The 22,500-nt window shown below is 41.8% G+C and overlaps 1 protein-coding gene across 1 annotated transcript in view; it reads left to right on the top strand.

Annotated features, from left to right (window-relative positions):
- LOC127926389 (otolin-1-A-like) overlaps positions 1–22,500 on the top strand; it is a gene marked incomplete at its 3' end in the record, with an annotated part of 133,335 nt that overhangs the window by 82,759 nt on the left and 28,076 nt on the right. The window contains exon 4 of the mRNA XM_052511777.1: positions 16–60. Coding sequence (XP_052367737.1) covers positions 16–60 — 45 coding nt within the window. The remainder of the gene's footprint in view (positions 1–15; positions 61–22,500) is intronic.

The following is a 22,500-nucleotide window of genomic DNA, read 5'->3' as shown; positions in this document are numbered from 1 at the left end:
CTCTGTGTGTTACAGGGTCGTCGAGGGAAGACGGGGGACCCTGGACCCAGAGGCCTGCCTGTAAGTACTGCTGCTGCCGCATTCCTTCCTACCTTCCTACCTTCCTTCTGTTTGCCACTGTCACAGACACTTTCAGTTTGACTCTCACCTGCATGGATCTCATAAAGACCCAAATATGGGGCGGCAGGGTAGCCTAGTGGTTAGAGCGTTGGACTAGTAACCGGAAGGTTACAAGTTCAAACCCTGAGCTGACAAGGTACAAATCTGTCGTTCTGCCCCTGAACAGGCAGTTAACCCACTGTTCCTAGGCCGTCATTGAAAATAATCATTTGTTCTTAACTGACTTGCCTGGTTAAATAAAGGTAAAATAAAATAAATAAATGTTCAGGTCTCCTTCATCTATAGGAGAGACTCATCTGTTGGAGAGATCCACACTAGTCCTAATTGAGACTCATCTGTAGGAGAGATCCACACTAGTCCTAATTGAGACTCATCTGTAGGAGAGATCCACACTAGTCCTAATTGAGACTCATCTGTTGGAGAGATCCACAGTAGTCCTAATTGAGACTCATCTGTAGGAGAGATCCACACTAGTCCTAATTGAGACTCATCTCTCAGAGGCATGCCGGACTATCAGGGTATTCAATACTATCGACGCAGCACTATCGCCGGCCTAAGGTGTTACTGAACACTGAGAAAATGAGCCTGAACCATCATTGTCACCTACGAAATGATCACTGTCACCCTAAGAACCATCACTGTCACCCTAAGAGTCACCCTAAGATCCACCTGGCTTAACTGGTGCCTCGAGAGACACTACCGCTCTCATTGTCACTCAATACCTAGGTTTACCTCCACTGTACTCACATCCTACCATACCCTTGTCTGTACATTATGCCTTGAATCTATTCCACCACGCCCAGAAATCTGCTCTTTTAATTCTCTGTTCCCAACACACTACACGACCAGATCATATAGCCTTTAGCCGTACCCTTATCCTACTCCTCCTCTGTTCCTCTGGTGATGTAGAAGTTAACCCAGACCTTATAGGCCCCAGCACCACACCTATTCCCAGGCCCCAGGCACTCTCATTTGTTGACTTCTGTATCCGTAAAAGCCTTGGTTTCAGGCATGTTAACATCGGAAGCCTCTTCTCGAAGTTTGTTTTATTCACTGCTTTAGCACACTCCGTCAACCCTGATGTCCTAGCTGTATCTGAATCCTGGTTTAGGACGGCCACCAAAAATTCTGACATTTCCATCCCCAACTACAACATTTTCCGACAACATAGAACTGCCAAAGGTGACGGAGTTTCAATCTACTGCAGAGATAGCCTGCAGAGCTCTGTCATATTATCCAGGTCTGTGCCCAGACAATTCAAGCTTTTATTTTTTTAAATCCACCTCTCCAGAAATAAGTCTCTTGTTATCTTTACCGCTTGTTATAGACCCCCTTCAGCTCCCAGCTGTGTTGGACACCATATGTGATCATTGCCCCCATCTATCTTCAGAGTTCGTACTGTTATGTAACCTAAACTGGGATATGCTTAACAGCCCGCTCCTACAATCTAAGCTAGATGCCCTCAATCTCACACAAATAATCAAGGTACCTATTCAACCCTAAATTGTTACCATGGGCATATCATATGATCCTGACCAACTAGCCCTCTGAATGTTGCTGTCTTCAAGGATCTCAGCGATCACTGCCTCATTGCCTGCATCCGTAATGGGTCCTCGGTGAAATGACCACCCCTCATCACTGTCAAACACTCCCTAAAACACTTCATGATGTGGCCTTTCTAATCGACCTGGTCCGGGTATCCAGGAAGGATATTGACCTCATCCCGTCAGTAGAAGATGCCTGGTTGCTCTTTAAAAGTGCTTTCCTCACCATCTTAAATAAGCATGCCCCATTCAAAAATGTAGAACTAAGAACAGATATAGTCCTTGGTTCACCCCAAATTGACTCCCCTTGACCAGCACAAAATATCCTGTGGTTATCTGATTTAAATAGCCCCAGCGATATGCAACTTTTCAGGGAAGTTCTGAACAAATATACACAGCCAGTTGGAAAGCTTAGCTTTTTCAAACAGAAATTGATCCTGTAGCACTAATCCCAAATGATGTGGGACACTATCCATGATGTTAAATATTCCCAGCTGCCCACTGTTACTGAGGATATCAATGATGTGGTTATCTGATGTTAAATATTCACCAGATTGTTACTGTATATCATATGATGTGGTTGGCTGATGTTAAATATTCACCAGATTGTTACTGTATATCATATGATGTGGTTATCTGATGTTAAATATTCACCAGATTGTTACTGTATATCATATGATGTGGTTGGCTGATGTTAAATATTCACCAGATTGTTACTGTATATCATATGATGTGGTTATCTGATGTTAAATATTCACCAGATTGCTACTGTATATCATATGATGTGGTTGGCTGATGTTAAATATTCATCAGATTGTTACTGTATATCATATGATGTTTTTATCTGATGTTAAATATTCACCAGATTGTTACTGTATATCATATGATGTGGTTATCTGATGTTAAATATCTATCCAGGTGTTATAAGATCTGGCAAGTGTCTGCAATGTAGTCAGTGGTTCAACCATAGTTTTCTCTGCAGGCCTGTTAATCAATCACAGACGGGGTGCGTGTGATCACCTAAACACTAAACTAAACACAAAACTCAACATGTATCTATAGAAGGGTTGTGTCCAGTAGGTATAAAACAGAAGACAACTCAACATGTATCTATAGAAGGGTTGTGTCCAGTAGGTATAAAACAGAAGACAACTCAACATGTATCTATAGAAGGGTTGTGTCCAGTAGGTATAAAACAGAAGACAACTCAACATGTATCTATAGAAGGGTTGTGTCCAGTAGGTATAAACAGAAGACAACTCAACATGTATCTATAGAAGGGTTGTGTCCAGTAGGTATAAACAGAAGACAACTCAACATGTATCTATAGAAGGGTTGTGTCCAGTAGGTATAAAACAGAAGACAACTCAACATGTATCTATAGAAGGGTTGTGTCCAGTAGGTATAAAACAGAAGACAACTCAACATGTATCTATAGAAGGGTTGTGTCCAGTAGGTATAAAACAGAAGACAACTCAACATGTATCTATAGAAGGGTTGTGTCCAGTAGGTATAAACAGAAGACAACTCAACATGTATCTATAGAAGGGTTGTGTCCAGTAGGTATAAACAGAAGACAACTCAACATGTATCTATAGAAGGGTTGTGTCCAGTAGGTATAAACAGAAGACAACTCAACATGTATCTATAGAAGGGTTGTGTCCAGTAGGTATAAACAGAAGACAACTCAACATGTATCTATAGAAGGGTTGTGTCCAGTAGGTATAAACAGAAGACAACTCAACATGTATCTATAGAAGGGTTGTGTCCAGTAGGTATAAACAGAAGACAACTCAACATGTATCTATAGAAGGGTTGTGTCCAGTAGGTATAAAACAGAAGACAACTCTACATGTATCTATAGAAGGGTTGTGTCCAGTAGGTATAAACAGAAGACAACTCAACATGTATCTATAGAAGGGTTGTGTCCAGTAGGTATAAACAGAAGACAACTCAACATGTATCTATAGAAGGGTTGTGTCCAGTAGGTATAAACAGAAGACAACTCAACATGTATCTATAGAAGGGTTGTGTCCAGTAGGTATAAACAGAAGACAACTCAACATGTATCTATAGAAGGGTTGTGTCCAGTAGGTATAAAACAGAAGACAACTCAACATGTATCTATAGAAGGGTTGTGAAGACAACTCCAGTAGGTATAAAAACAGAAGACAACTCAACATGTATCTATAGAAGGGTTGTGTCCAGTAGGTATAAACAGAAGACAACTCAACATGTATCTATAGAAGGGTTGTGTCCAGTAGGTATAAAACAGAAGACAACTCAACATGTATCTATAGAAGGGTTGTGTCCAGTAGGTATAAACAGAAGACAACTCAACATGTATCTATAGAAGGGTTGTGTCCAGTAGGTATAAAACAGAAGACAACTCAACATGTATCTATAGAAGGGTTGTGTCCAGTAGGTATAAACAGAAGACAACTCAACATGTATCTATAGAAGGGTTGTGTCCAGTAGGTATAAACAGAAGACAACTCAACATGTATCTATAGAAGGGTTGTGTCCAGTAGGTATAAACAGAAGACAACTCAACATGTATCTATAGAAGGGTTGTGTCCAGTAGGTAGAAAACAGAAGACAACTCAACATGTATCTATAGAAGGGTTGTGTCCAGTAGGTATAAAACAGAAGACAACTCAACATGTATCTATAGAAGGGTTGTGTCCAGTAGGTATAAACAGAAGACAACTCAACATGTATCTATAGAAGGGTTGTGTCCAGTAGGTATAAACAGAAGACAACTCAACATGTATCTATAGAAGGGTTGTGTCCAGTAGGTATAAAACAGAAGACAACTCAACATGTATCTATAGAAGGGTTGTGTCCAGTAGGTATAAAACAGAAGACAACTCAACATGTATCTATAGAAGGGTTGTGTCCAGTAGGTATAAAACAGAAGACAACTCTACATGTATCTATAGAAGGGTTGTGTCCAGTAGGTATAAACAGAAGACAACTCAACATGTATCTATAGAAGGGTTGTGTCCAGTAGGTATAAACAGAAGACAACTCAACATGTATCTATAGAAGGGTTGTGTCCAGTAGGTATAAACAGAAGACAACTCAACATGTATCTATAGAAGGGTTGTGTCCAGTAGGTATAAACAGAAGACAACTCAACATGTATCTATAGAAGGGTTGTGTCCAGTAGGTATAAAACAGAAGACAACTCAACATGTATCTATAGAAGGGTTGTGTCCAGTAGGTATAAACAGAAGACAACTCAACATGTATCTATAGAAGGGTTGTGTCCAGTAGGTATAAACAGAAGACAACTCAACATGTATCTATAGAAGGGTTGTGTCCAGTAGGTATAAAACAGAAGACAACTCAACATGTATCTATAGAAGGGTTGTGTCCAGTAGGTATAAACAGAAGACAACTCAACATGTATCTATAGAAGGGTTGTGTCCAGTAGGTATAAAACAGAAGACAACTCTACATGTATCTATAGAAGGGTTGTGTCCAGTAGGTATAAACAGAAGACAACTCAACATGTATCTATAGAAGGGTTGTGTCCAGTAGGTATAAACAGAAGACAACTCTACATGTATCTATAGAAGGGTTGTGTCCAGTAGGTATAAACAGAAGACAACTCAACATGTATCTATAGAAGGGTTGTGTCCAGTAGGTATAAACAGAAGACAACTCAACATGTATCTATAGAAGGGTTGTGTCCAGTAGGTATAAAACAGAAGACAACTCAACATGTATCTATAGAAGGGTTGTGTCCATAGAAGGGTTGTGTCCAGTAGGTATAAACAGAAGACAACTCAACATGTATCTATAGAAGGGTTGTGTCCAGTAGGTATAAACAGAAGACAACTCAACATGTATCTATAGAAGGGTTGTGTCCAGTAGGTATAAAACAGAAGACAACTCAACATGTATCTATAGAAGGGTTGTGTCCAGTAGGTATAAACAGAAGACAACTCAACATGTATCTATAGAAGGGTTGTGTCAGTAGGTATAAACAGAAGACAACTCAACATGTATCTATAGAAGGGTTGTGTCCAGTAGGTATAAAACAGAAGACAACTCAACATGTATCTATAGAAGGGTTGTGTCCAGTAGGTATAAAACAGAAGACAACTCAACATGTATCTATAGAAGGGTTGTGTCCAGTAGGTATAAACAGAAGACAACTCAACATGTATCTATAGAAGGGTTGTGTCCAGTAGGTATAAAACAGAAGACAACTCAACATGTATCTATAGAAGGGTTGTGTCCAGTAGGTATAAAACAGAAGACAACTCAACATGTATCTATAGAAGGGTTGTGTCCAGTAGGTATAAACAGAAGACAACTCAACATGTATCTATAGAAGGGTTGTGTCCAGTAGGTATAAACAGAAGACAACTCAACATGTATCTATAGAAGGGTTGTGTCCAGTAGGTATAAACAGAAGACAACTCAACATGTATCTATAGAAGGGTTGTGTCCAGTAGGTATAAAACAGAAGACAACTCAACATGTATCTATAGAAGGGTTGTGTCCAGTAGGTATAAAACAGAAGACAACTCAACATGTATCTATAGAAGGGTTGTGTCCAGTAGGTATAAAACAGAAGACAACTCAACATGTATCTATAGAAGGGTTGTGTCCAGTAGGTATAAAACAGAAGACAACTCAACATGTATCTATAGAAGGGTTGTGTCCAGTAGGTATAAAACAGAAGACAACTCAACATGTATCTATAGAAGGGTTGTGTCCAGTAGGTATAAAACAGAAGACAACTCCAGTAGGTATAAAACAGAAGACAACTCAACATGTATCTATAGAAGGGTTGTGTCCAGTAGGTATAAAACAGAAGACAACTCAACATGTATCTATAGAAGGGTTGTGTCCAGTAGGTATAAAACAGAAGACAACTCAACATGTATCTATAGAAGGGTTGTGTCCAGTAGGTATAAAACAGAAGACAACTCAACATGTATCTATAGAAGGGTTGTGTCCAGTAGGTATAAAACAGAAGACAACTCAACATGTATCTATAGAAGGGTTGTGTCCAGTAGGTATAAACAGAAGACAACTCAACATGTATCTATAGAAGGGTTGTGTCCAGTAGGTATAAAACAGAAGACAACTCAACATGTATCTATAGAAGGGTTGTGTCCAGTAGGTATAAACAGAAGACAACTCAACATGTATCTATAGAAGGTTAGTAAACAGAAGACAACTCAACATGTATCTATAGAAGGGTTGTGTCCAGTAGGTATAAACAGAAGACAACTCAACATGTATCTATAGAAGGGTTGTGTCCAGTAGGTATAAACAGAAGACAACTCAACATGTATCTATAGAAGGGTTGTGTCCAGTAGGTATAAACAGAAGACAACTCAACATGTATCTATAGAAGGGTTGTGTCCAGTAGGTATAAACAGAAGACAACTCAACATGTATCTATAGAAGGGTTGTGTCCAGTAGGTATAAACAGAAGACAACTCAACATGTATCTATAGAAGGGTTGTGTCCAGTAGGTATAAAACAGAAGACAACTCAACATGTATCTATAGAAGGGTTGTGTCCAGTAGGTATAAACAGAAGACAACTCAACATGTATCTATAGAAGGGTTGTGTCCAGTAGGTATAAAACAGAAGACAACTCAACATGTATCTATAGAAGGGTTGTGTCCAGTAGGTATAAACAGAAGACAACTCTACATGTATCTATAGAAGGGTTGTGTCCAGTAGGTATAAAACAGAAGACAACTCTACATGTATCTATAGAAGGGTTGTGTCCAGTAGGTATAAAACAGAAGACAACTCAACATGTATCTATAGAAGGGTTGTGTCCAGTAGGTATAAAACAGAAGACAACTCAACATGTATCTATAGAAGGGTTGTGTCCAGTAGGTATAAAACAGAAGACAACTCAACATGTATCTATAGAAGGGTTGTGTCCAGTAGGTATAAAACAGAAGACAACTCAACATGTATCTATAGAAGGGTTGTGTCCAGTAGGTATAAAACAGAAGACAACTCAACATGTATCTATAGAAGGGTTGTGTCCAGTAGGTATAAAACAGAAGACAACTCAACATGTATCTATAGAAGGGTTGTGTCCAGTAGGTATAAACAGAAGACAACTCAACATGTATCTATAGAAGGGTTGTGTCCAGTAGGTATAAACAGAAGACAACTCAACATGTATCTATAGAAGGGTTGTGTCCAGTAGGTATAAACAGAAGACAACTCAACATGTATCTATAGAAGGGTTGTGTCCAGTAGGTATAAACAGAAGACAACTCAACATGTATCTATAGAAGGGTTGTGTCCAGTAGGTATAAAACAGAAGACAACTCAACATGTATCTATAGAAGGGTTGTGTCCAGTAGGTATAAACAGAAGACAACTCAACATGTATCTATAGAAGGGTTGTGTCCAGTAGGTATAAAACAGAAGACAACTCAACATGTATCTATAGAAGGGTTGTGTCCAGTAGGTATAAAACAGAAGACAACTCTACATGTATCTATAGAAGGGTTGTGTCCAGTAGGTAGAAAACAGAAGACAACTCAACATGTATCTATAGAAGGGTTGTGTCCAGTAGGTATAAACAGAAGACAACTCAACATGTATCTATAGAAGGGTTGTGTCCAGTAGGTATAAACAGAAGACAACTCAACATGTATCTATAGAAGGGTTGTGTCCAGTAGGTATAAACAGAAGACAACTCAACATGTATCTATAGAAGGGTTGTGTCCAGTAGAACAGAAGACAACTCAACATGTATCTATAGAAGGGTTGTGTCCAGTAGGTATAAACAGAAGACAACTCAACATGTATCTATAGAAGGGTTGTGTCCAGTAGGTATAAAACAGAAGACAACTCAACATGTATCTATAGAAGGGTTGTGTCCAGTAGGTATAAAACAGAAGACAACTCAACATGTATCTATAGAAGGGTTGTGTCCAGTAGGTATAAACAGAAGACAACTCCCCATGTATCTATAGAAGGGTTGTGTCCAGTAGGTATAAAACAGAAGAAACCTCTATAAAACAGAGCCTACAGTGTGGGATACTAGTACTATCTAGTACTATCTGAACTTTTCCTATAAGAACAGAGCCACCCCTAGCCTTTTGGCGGCCCTAAGCAATATTTGGTAGGGGGGCCCCTCTCACCTCCCTGGGCAAAACATTTTAGTGCCCCCCTTCTTGGCAGTGGATTTTGTTGTTGCAGTGTTAAAGTTACCTTTCCGCAATTCTACACATTTTGCCATGTTAATGATATCTGAGTGAGCGACTAACCAAATCAATAGGGGTCCCCTGGGGGTTAGGGGCCCTGGGCACATGCCATGTTAATGATATCTGAGTGAGTGACTAACCAAATCAATAGGGGCCCCCTGGGGGTTAGGGGCCCTGGGCACATGCCATGTTAATGATATCTGAGTGAGTGACTAACCAAATCAATAGGGGTCCCCTGGGGGTTAGGGGCCCTGGGCACATGCCATGTTAATGATATCTGAGTGAGTGACTAACCAAATCAATAAGGGGCCTGGGCACATGCCATGTGTGCCTGGTCGGTCATTTGGTAGCTGTCTAGCAGTGATGGGGAAGCTCCTCTGAAAATATAGTTAACCAAGCTACCAATTACTTCACATTGGAAGAAGCTAAACTAAAGCTACCCTTATGAAAAATATAGTTTACTAAACTAAAGCTACCCTTATGAAAAATATAGTTTACTAAACTAAATCTACCCTTATGAAAAATATAGTTTACTAAACTAAAGCTACCCTTATGAAAAACATAGTTTACTAAACTAAAGCTACCCTTATGAAAAATATAGTTTACTAAACTAAAGCTACCCTTATGAAAAACATAGTTTACTAAACTAAAGCTACCCTTATGAAAAACATAGTTTACTAAACTAAAGCTACCCTTATGAAAAATATAGTTTACTAAACTAAAGCTACCCTTATGAAAAATATAGTTTACTAAACTTCAGTTACTTAGAAAAAAAGTAGTTCACTTCATCCAAACTACTGCGTGAAGCATTATCATCTAACTCTGAAATGTCATAGACTATATATTGCCAGAACAGATTACTGTGGAGTCAGATGTCAACCGAATGTGTAATTTAGCCTATTAAACACAAAAAGTGAGAATTAGGCAGGTCTGATACCGAAAAAGAAAGAACCTTCTTACTTACTTCACCCATATTTTATTTGACAAAAAAAGAGTATTATTTCGTTCTAGGAGTTAGCTACTCTACAAGGGAAAAACATAATGAACTACTGAAAACACTACCAAGATTTCATATCGTTCAACTACCACCAAGCTACTGCAAAATGTAATTACATTACTAGTTGAAGTAAATGTAGTTCACTCCTCCCCAACACCGCTGACTAGACCAACTTGACTAGCCATCTATAAAATGTTAGCTGATGTGCTAATTGAGTGAATGACATAAAAAGTGGAACACTGCTGATGTTCAAACATATTTAGACATTTCACCTCGTTTATTCTACTTTTCTTACTCTCAGCAGGAAATTAGTTCCTAAAAAAAACATTTTACGCAGACTACACAGCGCCTTCAATTATAAATCCCTTGTTTGAATATTTCCTGTTAAAACGTTGTCAAATGTTTTGCAACAGCTGCCCTAATGAACATTTCTAATTTACACTCTACTGCTTCCTGCTGCCTTTTAGTAACCAACTGGACTTTGTGGATATGGAATGATTCTGTTACTTGACCCATTCTACTATGTTCATGCACTGACACTCTGATTAAACTTGTGATAATGAGAATTCAAACCAGATAGACAGAAAGATGGTGCTCATCTTCCGTCACTGTCACCGCCATGCTCAATAGGTTCAATTATCTTTAGCATCACCTCAGCTGCTGACCGTTACGGTTCTCCCACATTTCTTTCTGTACTCTCTGACACCTTAATAACTCATTAGGCCTCACAAATGGCACCCTATTGCCTATTTAGTGCACTACTTTGGACCAGAGACCATATAATGTGCAATATAAGACGTACCCACATAGTTATAGGATACAACATCGTAGGAAAAAGGGAGGACAAGGAGGAAGAGGAAGAGGAAGAGAAAGAGTGAGTGTGAGTGTGACATTTCTTAATGTCAGTGTCCTGATTGTACCCCTGTCATGTGATGTACCAGCTAGCCTCAGTGTCCTGATAGTACCCCTGTCATGTGACGTACCAGCTATCAGTGTCCTGCTAGTACCCCTGTCATGTGATGTACCAGCTAGCCTCATTGTCCTGATAGTACCCCTGTCATGTGATGTACCAGGTAGTGTCAGTGTCCTGATAGTACCCCTGTCATGTGATGTACCAGCTAGCCTCATTGTCCTGATAGTACCCCTGTCATGTGATGTACCAGCTAGTGTCAGTGTCCTGATAGTACCCCTGTCATGTGATGTACCAGCTAGCCTCATTGTCCTGATAGTACCCCTGTCATGTGATAGTACCCCTGTCATGTGATGTACCAGCTAGCCTCATTGTCCTGATAGTACCCCTGTCATGTGATGTACCAGGTAGTGTCAGTGTCCAGCCCCTGTCATGTGATGTACCAGCTAGCCTCATTGTCCTGATAGTACCCCTGTCATGTGATGTACCAGGTAGTGTCAGTGTCCTTATAGTACCCCTGTCATGTGATGTACCAGCTAGCCTCATTGTCCTGATAGTACCCCTGTCATGTGTGTACCAGCTAGCCTCAGTGTCCTTCTAGTACCCCTGTCATGTGATGTACCAGCTAGTGTCAGTGTCCTTCTAGTACCCCTGTCATGTGATGTACCAGCTAGTGTCAGTGTCCTGATAGTACCCCTGTCATGTGATGTACCAGCTAGCCTCATTGTCCTGATAGTACCCCTGTCATGTGATGTACCAGCTAGCCTCATTGTCCTGATAGTACCCCTGTCATGTGATGTACCAGCTAGTGTCAGTGTCCTGATAGTACCCCTGTCATGTGATGTACCAGCTAGTGTCAGTGTCCTGATAGTACCCCTGTCATGTTACGTACCAGCTAGCCTCAGTGTCCTGATAGTACCCCTGTCATGTGATGTACCAGCTAGCCTCATTGTCCTGATAGTACCCCTGTCATGTGATGTACCAGCTAGTGTCAGTGTCCTGATAGTACCCCTGTCATGTGATGTACCAGCTAGTGTCAGTGTCCTGATAGTACCCCTGTCATGTTACGTACCAGCTAGCCTCAGTGTCCTGAGAGTACCCCTGTCATGTGACGTACCAGCTAGCCTCAGTGTCCTGAGAGTACCCCTGTCATGTGACGTAACAGCTAGCCTCAGTGTCCTGATAGTACCCCTGTCATGTGATAACAGCTAGCCTCAGTGTCCTGATAGTACCCCTGTCATGTGATGTACCAGCTAGCCTCATTGTCCTGATAGTACCCCTGTCATGTGATGTACCAGCTAGCCTCATTGTCCTGATAGTACCCCTGTCATGTGATGTACCAGCTAGCCTCATTGTCCTGATAGTACCCCTGTCATGTGATGTACCAGCTAGCCTCATTGTCCTGATAGTACCCCTGTCATGTGATGTACCAGCTAGCCTCAGTATCCTGAGTACCCCTGTCATGTGATGTACCAGCTAGCCTCATTGTCCTGATAGTACCCCTGTCATGTGATGTACCAGCTAGCCTCAGTGTCCTGATAGTACCCCTGTCATGTGATGTACCAGCTAGTCTCAGTGTCCTGATAGTACCCCTGTCATGTGATGTACCAGCTAGCCTCATTGTCCTGATAGTACCCCTGTCATGTGATGTACCAGCTAGCCTCAGTGTCCTGATAGTACCCCTGTCATGTGATGTACCAGCTAGCCTCATTGTCCTGATAGTACCCCTGTCATGTGATGTACCAGCTAGTGTCAGTGTCCTGATAGTACCCCTGTCATGTGATGTACCAGCTAGTGTCAGTGTCCTGATAGTACCCCTGTCATGTGACCAGCTAGCCTCAGTGTCCTGAGAGTACCCCTGTCATGTGACGTACCAGCTAGCCTCAGTGTCCTGAGAGTACCCCTGTCATGTGACGTACAGCTGCCTCAGTGTCCTGATAGTACCCCTGTCATGTGACGTACCAGCTAGCCTCAGTGTCCTGATAGTACCCCTGTCATGTGACGTACCAGCTAGCCTCAGTGTCCTGCTAGTATCCCTGTCATGTGATGTACCCCCTGTCATGTGATGTACCAGCTAGCCTCATTGTCCTGATAGTACCCCTGTCATGTGATGTACCAGCTAGCCTCATTGTCCTGATAGTACCCCTGTCATGTGATGTACCAGCTAGCGTCATTGTCCTGATAGTACCCCTGTCATGTGATGTACCAGCTAGCCTCATTGTCCTGATAGTACCCCTGTCATGTGATGTACCAGCTAGCCTCAGTGTCCTGAGAGTACCCCTGTCATGTGATGTACCAGCTAGCCTCAGTGTCCTGATAGTACCCCTGTCATGTGATGTACCAGCTAGCCTCATGTCCTGAGAGTACCCCTGTCATGTGATGTACCAGCTAGCCTCATTGTCCTGATAGTACCCCTGTCATGTGATGTACCAGCTAGCCTCATTGTCCTGATAGTACCCTGTCATGTGATGTACCAGCTAGCCTCATTGTCCTGATAGTACCCCTGTCATGTGATGTACCAGCTAGCGTCAGTGTCCTGATAGTACCCCTGTCATGTGATGTACCAGCTAGTCTTAGTGTCCTGATAGTACCCCTGTCATGTGATGTAGTGCACTTTATAGGGGATAGGGTGTCATTTGGGACTACTGTTTCAACATGATTTGTGATTGACTATGGAGACAGGGAGGACTGGCATCTCTCAACCAATAGTGGTGCTGTGCATATTAAATAACGCCCTCACTGACACGCACATGCACACCCTCACGGACACACAAACGCACACGCACACACACACACAGTCACAGACACACAGACAGCCTCCCTCCAGCCTCTCTTCCTCTCCCTCCTGCTGCTTGTCTCTCAGTGTGACTCAGTGCTCCTTCTCATCACAGACAGATGGCCATTACCTACAGTGCTTTAGCAAAAGGCCTGCAGTCATTTTCATGGAACCCCCGGGTGTTGAAGCTAACCACGAGGTATGTGAGAGAGTCAGAGAGTGAGAGACGGGGGTAGAAATCGAGAAAGGAAGAGTCACAATGAGGCCCTCCTACTGCCCCGGAAACAAACACACCACCCCCCTCTCTGGTCCACTTGTTCCGGTGACCATAACAGGAACCGTTGTGTACCGGGTCAGTCAGAGGCAGTGGGACAACGGTGACCATAACTGGAACCGTTGTGTTGTCTTGAACGTAGCGGCTGCGTTGATCATGTTGTATAGGTTGATCATGTTGTATAGGTTGATCGTGTTGTATAGGTTGATCGTGTTGTATAGGTTGATCATGTTGTATAGGTTGATCATGTTGTATAGGTTGATCATGTTGTATAGGTTGATCATGTTGTATAGGTTGATCATGTTGTATAGGTTGATCATGTTGTATAGGTTGATCGTGTTGTATAGGTTGATCATGTTGTATAGGTTGATCGTGTTGTATAGGTTGATCATGTTGTATAGGTTGATCATGTTGTATAGGTTGATCATGTTGTATAGGTTGATCGTGTTGTATAGGTTGATCATGTTGTTGTTGATCATATAGGTTGATCATGTTGTATAGGTTGATCATGTTGTATAGGTTGATCATGTTGTATAGGTTGATCATGTTGTATAGGTTGATCATGTTGTATAGGTTGATCGTGTTGTATAGGTTGATCATGTTGTATAGGTTGATCATGTTGTATAGGTTGATCATGTTGTATAGGTTGATCATGTTGTATAGGTTGATCATGTTGTATAGGTTGATCATGTTGTATAGGTTGATCATGTTGTATAGGTTGATCATGTTGTATAGGTTGATCATGTTGTATAGGTTGATCGTGTTGTATAGGTTGATCATGTTGTATAGGTTGATCATGTTGTATAGGTTGATCATGTTGTATAGGTTGATCATGTTGTATAGGTTGATCATGTTGTATAGGTTGATCATGTTGTATAGGTTGATCATGTTGTATAGGTTGATCATGTTGTATAGGTTGATCATGTTGTATAGGTTGATCGTGTTGTATAGGTTGATCATGTTGTATAGGTTGATCATGTTGTATAGGTTGATCGTGTTGTATAGGTTGATCGTGTTGTATAGGTTGATCGTGTTGTATAGGTTGATCATGTTGTATAGGTTGATCATGTTGTATAGGTTGATCATGTTGTATAGGTTGATCATGTTGTATAGGTTGATCATGTTGTATAGGTTGATCATGTTGTATAGGTTGATCATGTTGTATAGGTTGATCATGTTGTATAGGTTGATCATGTTGTATAGGTTGATCGTGGTTGGTTGATCGTGTTGTATAGGTTGATCATGTTGTATAGGTTGATCATGTTGTATGTTGTATAGGTTGATCGTGTTGTATGGTTGATCGTATAGGTTGATCGTGTTGTATAGGTTGATCATGTTGTATAGGTTGATCATGTTGTATAGGTTGATCATGTTGTATAGGTTGATCGTGTTGTATTGAGGTTGATAGGTTGTTTGTATAGGTTGATCGTGTTGTATAGGTTGATCGTGTTGTATAGGTTGATCGTGTTGTATAGGTTGATCGTGTTGTATAGGTTGATCGTGTTGTATAGTTGATCGTGTTGTATAGGTTGATCATGTTGTTGTCGTGTTGTATAGGTTGATCATGTTGTATAGGTTGATCATGTTGTATAGGTTGTTGATCATGTTGTATAGGTTGATCATGTTGTATCATGTTGTATAGGTTGATCATGTTGTATAGGTTGATCATGTTGTATAGGTTGATCATGTTGTATAGGTTGATCATGTTGTATAGGTTGATCATGTTGTATAGGTTGATCATGTTGTATAGGTTGATCATGTTGTATAGGTTGATCATGTTGTATAGGTTGATCGTGTTGTATAGGTTGATCATGTTGTATAGGTTGATCATGTTGTATAGGTTGATCATGTTGTATAGGTTGATCATGTTGTATAGGTTGATCGTGTTGTATAGGTTGATCATGTTGTATAGGTTGATCGTGTTGTATAGGTCCAGTGGTCTGTGTTGATGTTGATGTTGGCCTCAGGCTAGAAGGTTTTCAATGGCTCCTGTGCCTTGAGAAAAGAGAAAGGTGGCTGACCAGCTGGCTGGACAAACTTGTATTGTGTTACTCCTGGACAGAGAAACTATTTCTCTCTGCTTCTCTCTACAGGTCTAAGTTGCCGGTACTGTGTGCCTCAGCCAGACTTGATCTCAAATCCAAAATGTTGGAGTATAAAGCCGTATTTCAAATATTAGCTTCACTGTCCACATACATACGTAGAGGTGTGTATACTTTCCGTGGGATGGTACCGGAATGGTTGCAATTTGGTTCATGGAAAATACTCAAACTGCAGCACACACCATACCATCTCCCTGTGGGCCACCATACTGACACCGTTCTTCAACGGGTCGTTCAGTGCCGTTTCTGTTGAATTAAACATTCAACATCATTCTGTCACGCTGAAGGCACCCAGGGATAGTGTTGTGGCAGGGTGTTTATTTAAGAGGACAGGATGAAGGCACCCAGGGATAGTGTTGTGGCAGGGTGTTTATTTAAGAGGACAGGATGAAGGCACCCAGGGATAGTGTTGTGGCAGGGTGTTTATTTAAGAGGACAGGATGAAGGCACCAGGTGTCGTGTTGTGTCTGAAGGCACCAGGGATAGTGTTGTGGCAGGGTGTCTGAAGGCACCAGGGATAGTGTTGTGGCAGGGTGTCTGAAGGCACCAGGGATAGTGTTGTGGCAGGGTGTCTGAAGGCACCAGGGATAGTGTTGTATCTGAAGGCACCAGGGATAGTGTTGTGGCAGGGTGTCTGAAGGCACCAGGGATAGTGTTGTGGCAGGGTGTCTGAAGGCACCAGGGATAGTGTTGTGGCAGGGTGTCTGAAGGCACCCAGGGATAGTGTTGTATCTGAAGGCACCAGGGATAGTGTTGTGGCAGGGTGTCTGAAGGCAGGATGTGTTGCATCCAGGGATAGTGTTGTGGCAGGGTGTCTGAAGGCACCAGGGATAGTGTTGTGAAGGCACCAGGGATAGTGTTGTGGCAGGGTGTTTAAAGGCACCAGGGATAGTGTTGTAGGGTGTCTGAAGGCACCAGGGATAGTGTTGTTTAGGGTGTCTGAAGGCACCAGGGATAGTGTTGTGGCAGGGTGTCTGAAGGCACCAGGGATAGTGTTGTATCTGCACCAGGGATAGTGTTGTGGCAGGGTGTCTGAAGACACCCAGGGATAGTGTTGTATCTGAAGGCACCAGGGATAGTGTTGTGGCAGGGTGTCTGAAGGCACCAGGGATAGTGTTGTGGCAGGGTGTCTGAAGGCACCAGGGATAGTGTTGTGGCAGGGTGTCTGAAGGCACCAGGGATAGTGTTGTATCTGAAGGCACCAGGGATAGTGTTGTGGCAGGGTGTCTGAAGGCACCAGGGATAGTGTTGTGGCAGGGTGTCTGAAGGCACCAGGGATAGTGTTGTGGCAGGGTGTCTGAAGGCACCAGGGATAGTGTTGTGGCAGGGTGTCTGAAGGCACCAGGGATAGTGTTGTGGCAGGGTGTCTGAAGGCACCAGGGATAGTGTTGTGGCAGGGTGTCTGAAGGCACCAGGGATAGTGTTGTGGCAGGGTGTCTGAAGGCACCAGGGATAGTGTTGTATCTGAAGGCACCAGGGATAGTGTTGTGGCAGGGTGTCTGAAGGCACCAGGGACAGGATGTCTGAAGGCACCAGGGATAGTGTTGTGGCAGGGTGTCTGAAGGCACCAGGGATAGTGTTGTATCTGAAGGCACCAGGGATAGTGTTGTGGCAGGGTGTCTGATTTACCAGGGATAGTGTTGTATCTGAAGGCACCAGGGATAGTGTTGTGGCAGGGTGTTTATTTAAGAGGACAGGATGAAGGCACCCAGGGATAGTGTTGTGGCAGGGTGTTTATTTAAGAGGACAGGATGAAGGCACCAGGGATAGTGTTGTGGCAGGGTGTCTGAAGACACCCAGGGATAGTGTTGTGGCAGGGTGTCTGAAGGCACCAGGGATAGTGTTGTATCTGAAGGCACCAGGGATAGTGTTGTGGCAGGGTGTCTGAAGGCACCAGGGATAGTGTTGTGGCAGGGTGTCTGAAGGCACCAGGGATAGTGTTGTGGCAGGGTGTCTGAAGGCACCAGGGATAGTGTTGTATCTGAAGGCACCAGGGATAGTGTTGTGGCAGGGTTTTTATTTAAGAGGACAGGATGAAGGCACCAGGGATAGTGTTGTGGCAGGGTGTTTATTTAAGAGGACAGGATGGGACACATTTTGACAGGTGTGGGGATTGTGTGTGTGTGCTTGAATGCATATGAGAGAGAGAGAGAGAGAGAGAGAGAGAGAGAGAGAATGAGAGAGAGAGAGAGAGAGAGAGAGAGAGAGAGAGAGAGAGAGAGATAGAGAGAGAGAGAGAGAGAGAGAGAGAGAGAGAGACAGTGGGTGGGAGAGAGAGAGACGAGACAAGGGGGGATCCAGTAGGATAGACACACATCCAGTAGGATAGACACTCACATCCAGTAGGATAGGCATGACTCACATCCAGTAGATAGACACACATCCAGTAGGATAGACACACATCCAGTAGGGCTGACTCACATCCAGTAGGATAGACACACATCCAGTAGGGCTGACTCACATCCAGTAGGATAGGCACACTGACTCACATCCAGTAGGATAGGCACACATCCAGTAGGATAGACACACATCCAGTAGGGCTGACACACATCCAGTAGGATAGACACACATCCAGTAGGATAGACACACATCCAGTAGGATAGACACACCGACTCACATCCAGTAGGGCTGACTTACATCCAGTAGGATAGACACACATCCAATAGGGCTCACACACGTCCAATAGGATAGACCCACATCCAATAGGGCTCACACATGTCCAGTAGGATTGACACACGTCCAGTAGGATAGACACACATCCAGTAGGGTTGACTCACATCCATTAGGGCTGACACACATCCAGTAGAGCTGACACACATCCTGTAGGATAGACACACATCCAGTAGGGCTGACACACATCCAGTAGGATAGACACACATCCAGTAGGGTTGACACACATCCAGTAGGGCTGACACACATCCAGTAGAGCTGACACACATCCAGTAGGATAGACACATATCCAGTAGGGCTGACACACATCCAGTAGGATAGACACACATCCAGTAGGGTTGACACACATCCAGTAGGGCTAAACACATCCAGTAGGGCTGACACACATCCAGTAGGGCTGACACACATCCAGTAGGGCTGACTCACATACAGTAGGGAGACACGCATCCAGTAGGGCTGACACACATCCAGTAGGGCTGACTCACATACAGTAGGGTTGACACACATCCAGTAGGGCTAAACACATCCATTAGGGCTGACACACATCCAGTACGGCTGACCCACATCCAGTAGAATTGACACACATCCAGTAGGTTTGACACAAATCCAATAGGCTTGACAAACATCCAGTAGGGCTGACACACATCCAGTAGGGCTGACACACATCCAGTAAGGCTGACTCACATCCAGTAGAATTGACACACATCCAGTAGTATTGACACACATCCAGAAGGGAATAATTATCTGATAATAAGGTAGAAGGTAATAGCCCTGTCCTATAATAAGGTAGAAGGTTATAGTCCTATCTGATAATAAGGTAGAAGGTAATAGTCCTGTCCTACAGTAGAAGGTAATAGTCCTATCCTATAATAAGGTAGAAGGTTATAGTTCTATCCTATAATAAGGTAGAAGGTAATAGTCATATCTGATAATAAGGTAGAAGGTAATAGTCCTTTCCTATAATAAGGTAGTAGTCATATCTGATAATAAGGTAGAAGGTTATAGTCCTATCTGATAATAAGGTAGAAGGTAATAGCCCTGTCCTATAATAAAGTAGAAGGTAATAGTCCTATCTGATAATAAGGTAGAAGGTAATAGCTCTGTCCTATAATAAGGTAGAAGGTAATAGTCCTGTCTGATAACAAGGTAGTAGGTAATAGTCATATCCTATAATAAGGTAGTAGTCATATCTGATAATAAGGTAGAACGTAATAGTCCTGTCTGATAATAAGGTAGAAGGTAATAGCCCTGTCCTATAATAAGGTAGTAGTCATATCTGATAATAAGGTAGAAGGTAATAGTCCTATCTGATAATAAGGTAGAAGGTAATAGTCCTGTCTGATAATAAGGTAGAAGTTATAGTCCTGTCCTATAATAAGGTAGTAGGTAATAGTCCTATCTGATAATAAGGTAGAAGGTAATAGTCATATCTGATAATAAGGTAGAAGGTAATAGTCCTATCTGATAATGAGGTAGAAGGTTATAGTCCTATCTGATAATAAGGTAGAAGGTAATAGTCCTATCTGATAATAAGGTAGAAGGTAATAGTCCTATCTGATAATAAGGTAGTAGCTAATAGTCCTATCTGATAATAAGGTAGAAGGTAATAGTCCTATCTGATAATAAGGTAGAAGGTAATAGTCCTATCTGATAATAAGGTAGAAGGTAATAGTCCTATCTGATAATAAGGTAGTAGGTAATAGTCCTATCTGATAATAAGGTAGAAGGTAATAGTCCTATCTGATAATAAGGTAGAAGGTAATAGTCCTGTCCTATAATAAGGTAGAAGGTAATAGTCCTATCTGATAATAAGGTAGAAGGTAATAGTCCTATCTGATAATAAGCTAGAAGGTAATAGTCCTGTCCTATAATAAGGTAGAAGGTAATAGTCCTATCTGATAATAAGGTAGTAGGTAATAGTCCTATCTGATAATAAGGTAGAAGGTAATAGTCCTATCTGATAATAAGGTAGAAGGTAATAGTCCTATCTGATAATAAGGTAGTAGGTAATAGTCCTATCTGATAATAAGGTAGAAGGTAATAGTCCTATCTGATAATAAGGTAGAAGGTAATAGTCCTATCTGATAATAAGGTAGTAGGTAATAGTCCTATCTGATAATAAGGTAGAAGGTAATAGTCCTATCTGATAATAAGGTAGAAGGTAATAGTCCTGTCCTATAATAAGGTAGTAGGTAATAGTCCTATCTGATAATAAGGTAGAAGGTAATAGTCCTATCTGATAATAAGGTAGTAGGTAATAGTCCTATCTGATAATAAGGTAGAAGGTAATAGTCCTATCTGATAATAAGGTAGAAGGTAATAGTCCTATCTGTTAATAAGGTAGAAGGTAATAGTCCTATCTGATAATAAGGTAGAAGGTAATAGTCCTATCTGATAATAAGGTAGAAGGTAATAGTCCTATCTGATAATAAGGTAGAAGGTAATAGTCCTATCTGATAATAAGGTAGAAGGTAATAGTCCTATCTGATAATAAGGTAGAAGGTAATAGTCCTGTCTGATAATAAGGTAGAAGGTAATAGTCCTATCTGATAATAAGGTAGAAGGTAATAGTCCTATCTGATAATAAGGTAGAAGGTAATAGTCCTATCTGATAATAAGGTAGAAGGTAATAGTCCTATCTGATAATAAGGTAGAAGGTAATAGTCCTGTCCTGATAATAAGGTAGAAGGTAATAGTCCTATCTGATAATAAGGTAGAGGTAATAGTCCTATCTGATAATAAGGTAGAAGGTAATAGTCCTATCTGATAATAAGGTAGAAGGTAATAGTCCTATCTGATAATAAGGTAAAGGTAATAGTCCTATCCTGAAATAGTCCTATCTGATAATAAGGTAGAAGGTAATAGTCCTATCTGATAATAAGGTAGTAGGTAATAGTCCTATCTGATAATAAGGTAGAAGGTAATAGTCCTATCTGATAATAAGGTAGAAGGTAATAGTCCTATCTGATAATAAGGTAGTAGGTAATAGTCCTATCTGATAATAAGGTAGTAGGTAATAGTCCTATCTGATAATAAGGTAGAAGGTAATAGTCCTATCTGATAATAAGGTAGAAGGTAATAGTCCTATCTGATAATAAGGTAGAAGGTAATAGTCCTATCTGATAATAAGGTAGTAGGTAATAGTCCTATCTGATAATAAGGTAGAAGGTAATAGTCCTATCTGATAATAAGGTAGAAGGTAATAGTCCTATCTGATAATAAGGTAGTAGGTAATAGTCCTATCTGATAATAAGGTAGAAGGTAATAGTCCTATCTGATAATAAGGTAGCTTCATGGTGAACAACACTCAACACCACTCACTGACTCACTCAATCCCTCCCTCCTTTCACTACTAGAGCTCTAGACAGAAATATGAGAGTTCTGCTTCTCTAAATTGTAGCTTGCCTAACATATGTCTCTCTGTGATTGGAGTCCCCTCTCCCTCTCCCTTAGAGAAGTCTGTAGCGTGCTCAGTTTGTGTGTGTGGCGGCATGCTCAGTGGGTGTGTGTGTGTTTGTTTGTGTGTGTGGGTTGCACAGTGTGAGGGAATAGGCAGAGTACTCCATGAATCACATCTCCATAACAGCATCTCTCTCCCACTGACAGACAGACCCATACAGGGGCAGACTGAGCACTGCAGAGGCTAAAGGCAAAGGGAGAAGAGATACAAGGAGGGAGAGAGAGGGTGGGAGGTGGAGAGAATGAAAGAAAGAGGGGAGGAGGAGAGAAACAAGGAGAGAGAGAGAGAGACAAGGAGAGAGAGGGGGTGGGAGAGAGAGAGGGGGTGGGAGGTGGAGAGAAAGAAAGAGAGGAGGAGAGACAAGGAGAGAGAGAGAGGAGAGAGAGAGAGAGAGAGAGAGAGAGAGAGAGAGAGAGAGAGAGAGAGAGGTAAATGTATA

This window comes from Oncorhynchus keta, unplaced genomic scaffold (genome assembly GCF_023373465.1).
Source record: "Oncorhynchus keta strain PuntledgeMale-10-30-2019 unplaced genomic scaffold, Oket_V2 Un_contig_7476_pilon_pilon, whole genome shotgun sequence".
Classification (NCBI taxonomy): domain Eukaryota; kingdom Metazoa; phylum Chordata; class Actinopteri; order Salmoniformes; family Salmonidae; genus Oncorhynchus; species Oncorhynchus keta.
Note: the sequence above shows the minus strand (reverse complement) of the source record. Positions and strands in the feature narration are given on the sequence as shown.